The sequence below is a fragment of the Pelodiscus sinensis genome, chromosome 2 (assembly GCF_052426305.1).
Source record: "Pelodiscus sinensis isolate ZL-2025 chromosome 2, ASM5242630v1, whole genome shotgun sequence".
Taxonomy (NCBI): Eukaryota; Metazoa; Chordata; order Testudines; family Trionychidae; genus Pelodiscus; species Pelodiscus sinensis.
Genome location: NC_143053.1, coordinates 23,467,715 through 23,477,076, shown reverse-complemented (window position 1 = coordinate 23,477,076; position 9,362 = coordinate 23,467,715). Strand labels below are relative to the sequence as shown.

General features: G+C 42.2%; 1 protein-coding gene across 1 annotated transcript in view; it reads right to left on the bottom strand.

The window, feature by feature from the left end:
• Positions 1-4,467: 4,467 nt before the first annotated feature.
• The window catches only part of MRPL13 (mitochondrial ribosomal protein L13), a 46,128-nt gene continuing 41,233 nt past the window's right edge, over positions 4,468-9,362 (bottom strand). The window contains exon 7 of the mRNA XM_075920178.2: positions 4,468-4,762. Within this exon, the coding sequence (XP_075776293.2) occupies positions 4,738-4,762 (25 nt within the window). The 3' untranslated portion in view covers positions 4,468-4,737. The remainder of the gene's footprint in view (positions 4,763-9,362) is intronic.

Below are 9,362 nucleotides of genomic sequence, written 5' to 3'. Positions count from 1 at the left end.
GCTTGTGATAGCAGTCTAGGGGATTTAGACATATTGTCCATTAATGCTAATAGGTGTGTCTAAACCCCTTAGATCTGTTTGATAATCTCAACCATTGCATACATACATTATATATATATGAGAGAAAGGGGGAATGTATTTCAATTTCTCTGCAAGGGAAACTATTGAAGCCCTTATATTAATAACCCTACTATTATGTAAATTCAAATAACTATCTCAGAATAGTGATATAGATTCAAGACTCCCTCATAATGAGGAGATTTATCAGGACTTTTTGCTTCATGTATGGTATTCACAGTTACAATATATAATTACTATGCTAGGTATGTTTTTGCTCCATATTCTTCGAATAGTAGCATCAACTACTATAGCTCCCCCCCTGCACATAAATCCTTTTAATATACAAGTTAGAGGATGACTTTGGTTATGTATCACATTATGAATTAATTTATTGTAGTTTACAACTTGAGCCTGTAAATACAGACCTGATATTAAAATTGTTGAGATTTATTGGCTTACCATAATCAAAGTCCTCTATACACGCAGGTTAATATATGTAAACTAGCATGTCTTCTGATGATAAAATAAATGGTAGTGCCCATCTAACAAGGTATAAAAATATTTTATTTTGAATGTGTGCACTTGCCAAAAAAAGTAAAAGACAGATGCACAGGCTCACCGTTTCCTCCAAAATCCATTTGAATCCTAAGAGAGTTACAGAATTTGCCAGACGGTCTAATAAATTACAGTTGCTGATTGTGAAGTATTTAACACAGGATGAATGGCTGAAACATCCAGTGCCTAACTATAAAATATATACTTTATCCTTACACAAAAAAGGCTTATTTCAAGAAGTCTGATGCTTTTTTAAAAAACATACTTTTATTATGCAGTAATGGACTGTGAAATTAGGCTGCAAGTTCACTGGATAAGAATGTTTCCTAAAATAAGTCCCTCTGAGCAGGTCTCCACTCCTTATTTCAAAATAACAAGACGAGCATCCACACTACCAAGCCTGTTATTTCAAAATAACTCCTGCTTGTGAAGAGGAATAAGCTTATTTCAAAATAACCTGGTAGTATAGACAGTGCCTTTAAATGCCAAAGGAATGGCTGATGTGAAAAATACATTTCAACCAAAACAAAATGTGTTTTCACTTATGCCTTGGCTATAGACAACAGAGCCAAAATTTCCTTCACATACTAAAGGAATAAAAATTGGCGTTCATACAATCCAGCACCCTCAACCTCAAAAGCAATACCAGATTAAGGGCTTAATTCCACCCTTCCCCTTCACTTTGGAGCATTGTGTACACATGTAGCCTTATTGACTTCAAAGGGGTTGTTTGTGGGAATAAAATATTTGCTGCAACAGACCCTTAGAATTTTTGCTTTAATTTTGCTCATCTTCAGCTTCATTGTTTGGGATCAGTAAGAAAAATGCTACATTTATGTAGGTTAAGTAAAACAACTTAATCTTCCTTAGAGTTGAAGGGCAGGTTTTGGTTTGAAGGGAAAGAGAAATAATTCTATGCAGTCTATTTGGTTTTCACAGTTGGTGTCCTATGTAGGATTTCTGTTGTAGCAGTGGGCTCTTTTTCTATTGAAGTCAACCCAGTGTTGAGTTGTCATCCAGGTTTGCCATTTTCTAAGCCACAGAAATGTACATCTTGGGTTGTGCCTGATCTTCATATTTTTTCCTGGATAACTAAGTGCTGAGCAATGAACAGACAATTTGCACTAAAATTGTGACCAGATGCAGGGTTTCTCAAATTTTTCAGAGTATCAACATTTATTTTTAAGGCAGCAAGGGTCAGACGGACACCACCTCTCTGTTACAGTGTAAATATCGCAGGGCATGTGGGGGCCAATATGGAGCCATTGCACACACTCACAGCCTCTGGTTTGCAGTGCCCAGACATTGTTATCCTGATCCTCTTGTAGGAGGATCATTCCCCTAGCTGACTCTCAGACAGTCCACCCTCTCCAGGGTTCCCAACAAACACAAAGAAATGAAAACACCTGAGCTGTTTCAAAGGTGTGGTAGGGCTCTTTCATCAGAGGGTTCCTGGTAAGCTGTGACCCTAACCAAGCACAGAAGCTAAATGGATAGTTCCACACTAGTGGTTCAGTGCCTGGACCTCCCCTCCTTTTGAAAGGAGACCCATTGATTACCCAAGAAAATCTTGCCTTCAACCAACCCTCCAGGAGCTGAAGACTGGAAGCAGGCTCTCGTCTCTGGCCTGCCTCCAGCTGTGCGGTACTCTTTATTAACTTAATGTTGCACCATGAAGTGTCTGTAGAACCCATCACTCCCTACCATTGGTAATGATATAACCTCCCACTAGAATGAATGGTGATAGTATTGAAAAAGTATTAAGAAAGCACTCAGTTGAAATTACAATTACAACACAATTTATTACGTAAAAGTAAGGAAGAATCAGCACTTGCCACCTTTCAGCTCTTAGCAGACTACTGGAAAGTAAAAGCAGACTAACAGTGATCTATGAGCTACAATTTGGGAACTTTTAGACTAGTAGTTTTCATTCTGTCTGGATATTACTTAAATGTCCTTAAACTAAGTGCATGGCTTACAGTATTGATTAACTTTTAGGTTAAGCTGGTATTAATATTAATACAATATTACTAGGGGGCAGAACCCCCCTGCTCACTATGCTCACCAACCCCCCTTAATAGGGGTAGGCAGCCCCAGCTCTCCCCACTCTGGCCGCTGGGGAGGGTCAGGTTGAGGTGTAGCAGCCATGGCCTGCCCCAGCTCTTCCTCAGGGGAGGGGGAATTGATCCGGACTGAGGCTGGCCCAGCTCTCTTCCCTCTGGCTGTCGGGGGCAGGGGTGGAGGGGGTTCGGTTGGTCTGGGCCGAGGCCGCAGCTGGCCAGACCTCTCCCTCTGGTGGGAAGTAAAGGAGGGCATGGTGCCCAACCCTCTCCCTCTGTCCACAAGGGGGGAGGCCACATGGCTCTGTTTGCGAGGGGGAAGCCACACGGCTCCCATGTGCTCCCATCCCTGGCGATGGTGCACATGTCCTGCGCACTCCCATTCCTTCCACCTGAACTCCCGCGAGGCTTTGCGGCTCCCGCGTGCCCCTGCCCCAGTCCCCACAAGGCTGCGTGGCTCCCATGCCCCTCACAAGAGCCCTCGCGCCCCTCTTCTCTGCACTCCACAATGCTGCACGGCTCCCCGGTGCCTCCACCTCCTCCCTGCGGCTCCTGCATGCCCCTTCCCCACACCCAAGACCCCACAAGCCCCTCCAACCCCCAAGAGGTTGCATGGCCCCCTCGCCTCTGGTGTGCTCCAACCCACCCAAGCCCATGAGAGGTCACACAACTCCCATGTGCTGCCCACCCCCCACCTGAGTCCCTGAAGCTCCTACGTGCCCCCTCCCTATACCCGAGACCCCCTCCTCCCATGGCTCTGGTGTGCCCCCCACCGAAGCCCGAGAGGTCTTGCCTTCAGCATGGCTCTAGTGTGCACCCTCCCGAGCCCCCCAGGCTCTCCATGTGCCCCTCCTTCCCAACCCCAGACAGTGGAGGAGCAACATGGTTCAATTTAAATTCCAGGAGCTGCCCGCCTGGAGGGACTGTCGGGAAGGAGATAACTGCTGGCCTGTATGATGCAGAGCTGATAGGGGATCACGGTGGGGACGGGACAAAGTAGGGCAGCCGTGCAGTCTCCCCAGAACACTGGGGAAGCCACATGCCCCAGGAGCCACTCAGCTCATGGCTGCCACCACTGCAGGCCTCGCCAGGGCAGGCTGGATCATGAGGGAGGCCACATGGCTCGCAGCTTCCACGGAACATGGAGAAGAGGGGGCCATGCAGCTGAGGGCAGAGAAAGGGGCTGTGGGACGCAGAGTGACACATGACGTCAGTCTGTCTTCCAGTAGGAAAAACCTAAGCTAAGCTAAAATAAACTAAGCTAAGCTAAGATAGAAACTGCAGATTCACTTAGGGCCACATTCAGCAAAATCTCTCCCGAATCCCATTCTGAAAAATATTTTCTGAATAAGTGGGCATAAAAGATGTCATGATAAAGTTTTGGGGTTTTTTGCATTTAGTTAAAAAATATTTAGTTATAAATAAACATGCAAAAGTGACAAATGGCTTCCCTATATAGTACAAATCAAAGTTTCTTGAAACCCCAAAAAGGCCATGTAAGCATTTAAAGGTTCAAAAATTCTTGATTAAAAAAATTAGACTTTGCATTCTATTACATCATAAAATATGTGCAAATAAAACATCTGCTCTGGCAGGACAGTAAAACAGATTGTTTACAATTACTTTAGAGTTCATGGGAGTAAAATGTCCAGAGCAACTCTCCGCTATTATTCCTTGAGAAAAAGAGACACAAAGTCCTGCAGCTTTTAGTCTGAGACTGTTCACGGATATTTAAACTATGTGTTTTCATTGGACATGAATATGCAGAAAGATAACTGGTGTTCTATAGAGAGAAATTAAAAAATCCTTTTATTAACATTCAACATTAAAGGCCAGATTCATGCAATACATTCTGGAACAGGTAACATCAAAATATTGTTTTGGTGTTTATCTCTGTTTCCATAAGGTGAGTGATCTTCCCCAAACAAATTTTCCTTGTACCTGAAAAACATCTGTCCTTTGCATAAAATGGATAATGAAGATGCATGTGGTCTTCCAAGTTTATGTGATTCTGGAACTTTTCTTTATCAGGAAAGCCATCAGTTCCTCTTTCACTTCTTTTTTATATCTTCCGATAATCTTTAGGTCTAGAAAACAAACATATATATATATATATATCTCATCAAGTAAAACAGGCACAGAAAATACATGTCTTACTTAAAACATGCAGTAACCACCATATGTATTGTAATTTCCTTACTTCTGGTGCCTGAAATTTCAATCTTATAGGTGTTTGGCTTTTTTTTTTTTTTAAGAAAAATGAACACATTAAATCCTGCGATAATACACCAAACCAGAGTTAGAGCCGCATAGCTTTGGGAATTTGTAAGTTGTTTGATACTTGGTGTAGGTTAACTGGCTCCTACACTCACAAACATAACAGGACATCTTCAAATGAAAGTATTCTTTAAATGACTAAATACTGCTATTCATTTTTCTCCAAACTTATGTTTATATTTAAATCTTAACATCTACAAAACAAGACAAGCTTTACGTTGAGAGTTGGGTTATACTTTCAAATTATCATAAACCATTAAAGGTGAAGAATTTAAAAATCCACTTTATGTTGCATCTTTTCTGATGTTTATGTTTTGCACTTCAATCTGCCTGGACAATGAAACTAGGCTAGACTAGTAATAGTGACCTAAAGGCCTAGGAACAAACAAAGGGGTTACAAGCCTCTGATACTCTCTTAACTGCCTCTTCTCAAGTATTTCATAGTCCTTTTGCATGGACCAAATAATTTGATGCACCAGAATAACGCTTCCTCTTCCCTGAGCACAGAAATGTGTTTCTCTTTGAATGGCAGCTTAACACTTCAGTCTAGTCAGCTGGCGGTCTGTGCAGGTCAAGCATATGTTTAACTGGTTACAGATCTGAATGTCCCACAGAACTTTTCACTGGGCTGAAAACACATTCAAGATTGTTGTTTTTTTGCATGCATACTGCAATTTGGATTTATATTTTATTGTTTCAAAGTCAAAAGGAATTGGAACCCCAGTTTCCAGCTGTATGAGGCTAATGAAGCTCAAAAGCTGATTTGTCTCTGTTGAAAGTCTACCATGAGCAAACACAAAAGTTCTTAAAGCCTTTTCTAAAGTCACACTAGACTTTCACAGCTATTCGTAATTTGCTTTTTGAAAGAAATAGTCTCTACTTTACAGACTGTGTTTGGCACTGGCAAAGCTAAGCCGTGAAAAATACTGCATTTGATAAGGATGATATCAGTGCTTTGCTACAGAAAGAACTGAAGCTTAAAAAAACCTTGATCTACTCAGAAAGAATTATAAGATACTTTTTAATACCAAAAAAAGAACTCCTTGCTGATAAACTACACAAATCTGGGGAAGGGTGTACCACAGTAGAGGGAAATCCATTATCACTCGCTCCTAGCAAAACACTGCAATTGTATATTTAAACAAACTGTTTTAGTGAAACCTAAGAAAGTACCAGTCCTTTAACTACTTCAAAAAGGAAATTAGGTCCCCTAAAAAGTGCTGTTTCAGAACTTCATCTGCTGGCTGAGGAGAAATATTGTACATATTTTAAAAAACAGAATAGTCCTGTGAAGAATTTATCTGCTGTATATTGTTAACTGCAGCTCCTGCATGAGAGAGACAACCTCTCTGCAACAAGAAGAAAAAAACCCCCACACAAATGAAGGGATAGAATTTTGGTTGAGCTGGGTCCAGGTCCTACCCCCTCTGCAGCTCTGCAGTAGTTTAAAACACTGTTTTTGTCCAGACACTGTGTATAGTTAATGTGACAAGCTGGGTCACAGAGATCCCCGTGAATTGCCTCTTAATAGGCTGATCATACTACTAAGCCTGCCTACTTGCCATCTAGGGCACACCACCACCAGAGTAGAAAGTCTGGTTTAACCCCAGCAAAGGCAGAGTCTGGGCAAGACAGTTGGGGTTGCCCAGAGTGCAGGTAGGTGGGCTCAGTGGTATGCTCAGCTCATCAAGTGACAGTCTCAAGAGGATCTCTGTGATCCAACCTGTCGCAGTTAATACTTGGTAAATGTTAACCTTCTACCTTTCTTGCTTGCTGCCCAGTCCCAGATGCTGCGCCTCTGCTTTTAAAGGCTTTTAAAGCAGAGGTGCAGCATCTGGAACCAAATGTGAGCAAGAATAGCTGATTCCTGACTCGTGCCTGGTCCCCTGCTGCGCCTCTGCCTTTTAAATACTCTGGAGCTAGGAGCGTACCCCCGTTGCAGCTCTGCAGTTTCTCCCTTTATCAACTAATTGAGTAGTCGATGGATAGTCCATCGACTATTCGATTGATAGTCCATCGACTATTCGATTAGCTGATTAAATGAAATTTAACATCCCTATTCTACACTAGTCTTTTTTTCCCTTAAATTGAGCCATTGGTACTTCCATCAGTGAAGCTACAACAACACTAAGAGTAGAGAAGCCACTGTAGTTTAAAAAATATTTATTACAGCTATATAACAAAAACTACTGAGAGTTCCAACAACTTGTCTACACTAATCGTCTTATCACTGCCTTCAGCGATGGATCTAATTCAGTGGCAGCAGCTCTGGGAAGCTAAAGAAAAAGACTAGCGTAGAGAAAAAAAAATCACTGTTTAGTCCTTAACCTGCATCAACACCTGTTTTGTACATGCCTAGGTTAGATTCACAAATTTCCAGTCAGATATGAAAGTCAGGATTTATACAGACACTTAAGTACATTCATTTGAATAATTTGTCTTTAATTCAGAATTTATGTAACTATTTGCAAGAAGGGTGTTAAGTCAATGTAATACTGTGTTACTACTTGTAGCTGTATAGTAAAGCACCATTCTATTTATTTTCCAAATTTAATCATTGACTTCCAGTACTCTGGCTCATATAATAGCTTTAGTATTTGTAAACACCAAGATAAATCTTTGACTACGCTGTAGTTGTTTCCAGAATAAAGCAGAAAATGGAATCCATGAAAGAGTAAAAGAATTAAGTCTTCACTATTGCTTTTACATAAGGGCTACGTCTAGACTGGCCCCTAATTCCGGAAAAGTCATGCAAAGCAGGTAAGTCAGAATAGGGAAATCCGCGGGGGATTTAAATATCCCCCTCGGGATTTAAATAAACATGTCCGCCGCTTTTTTTCCGGTTTGGGGAAAAGCCGGAAAAAAGCGTCTAGACTGGCGCGATCCTCCGGAATAAAGCCCTTTTCCGGAGGATCTCTTATTCCTACTTTCAAGGGATAAGAGATCCTCCGGAAAAGGGCTTTATTCCGGAGGATCGCACCAGTCTAGACGCTTTTTTCCGGCTTTTCCCCAAACCGGAAAAAAAGCGGCGGACATGTTTATTTAAATCCCGAGGGGGATATTTAAATCCCCCGCGGATTTCCCTATTCTGACTTACCTGCTTTGCATGACTTTTCCGGAATTAGGGGCCAGTCTAGACGTAGCCAAGCAGTTTGAAAACAAGGAAAAGATACATTTTAAAGGAAAATCCCTAATATATCACACCATTTTCTCAAGCAGATGTTAAGATTAGAAGGTTAGAGATTCTTTTTTCAATTCACCTGTTTAATACTCATCTAGATACTGTGACTGGAATGTTAAACATTATGATATGGAATCTTTTACACTCATCGTTACATACTTGGGTACAATGGCCAACAAGGTAAAACTATGTGTTTAATGTGCTGAAAGTCCAGTATTATGTTTCTTGTGACAGGGTATGAACTACCAACACGCCACAGAGCACTTTTGAGTGGTCAGAAGAATGAGAGCACTGGTGAATCAATGAGAGGTGGGTGAGAAATTATGGAGTGGGGTGTTATGATAACGGGTCTTACATAGTTACCATAATTGTGAGTTCAGATGTTAGAACTGAGTGTAAGTAAGGAAGATGTCACAATAACCTAAAACAACAAATGCTGATGGGAAAAGGCAGCAAAGGGAGACAAAGACTGAAACAGTCCAAACGAAAAGGCCTACTGATATAATTCAAGAATAGTGTTAAAATGATAGAAACGAGAACAGTGCAAGACCATAAATCAATGAACCAAAATTGTTATAAACTTTCAGAGGAGTAGCGTGTTAGTCTGTAATGGAAAAAACTTTAAAAACAACAAATAGCCTTGCAGCACCTTAGAGACTAACAAAAAATGTAGATGGCATCGTGAGCTTTCATAGCTGTGCCCACAGAAACTCATGATACCATCTACATTTTTATTAGTCTCTAAGGTGCTGCTAGACTATTCATTATTTTTTAGTTTGTTCAAAATTCTCATATTTGATATTAGGCTTAATAAGGGAACAAAAAAGCAGAGGATGGTTTATTCAGAGCGTGGCAGGCAGGAGCCGTTCCACCAGGGGAGCCAGTTTAAAACCCAACTCCCTGTGCAGACTGGCTGCCTGGTGTCACCACTGCTGCTTCTGTTACTGAGTCAGCAGCACAGGGTGACGGGGGGGGGGGGGGGGGGGGGGGGGGGGGGGGGGAAGAGGCGGTGGCACTGCAAAGCTGGTGCTGGGAGGAATGGGTTTTACGTTTGCTCCCCCCAGCACCAGCTCCTGCCCCCACCTCCCGCTGCCTCTGCTTCTGTAGGAGCTGGGGGTGGAGAAGGCGAGTCTGTGGAGCCAGCACGCACGAGGAGCCTGCTTGAAAGCCAGCTCCCCACATATTGGCTCCAGCATGCCCCCCATCACCCTCCGTGCTGCTGCCTCTAT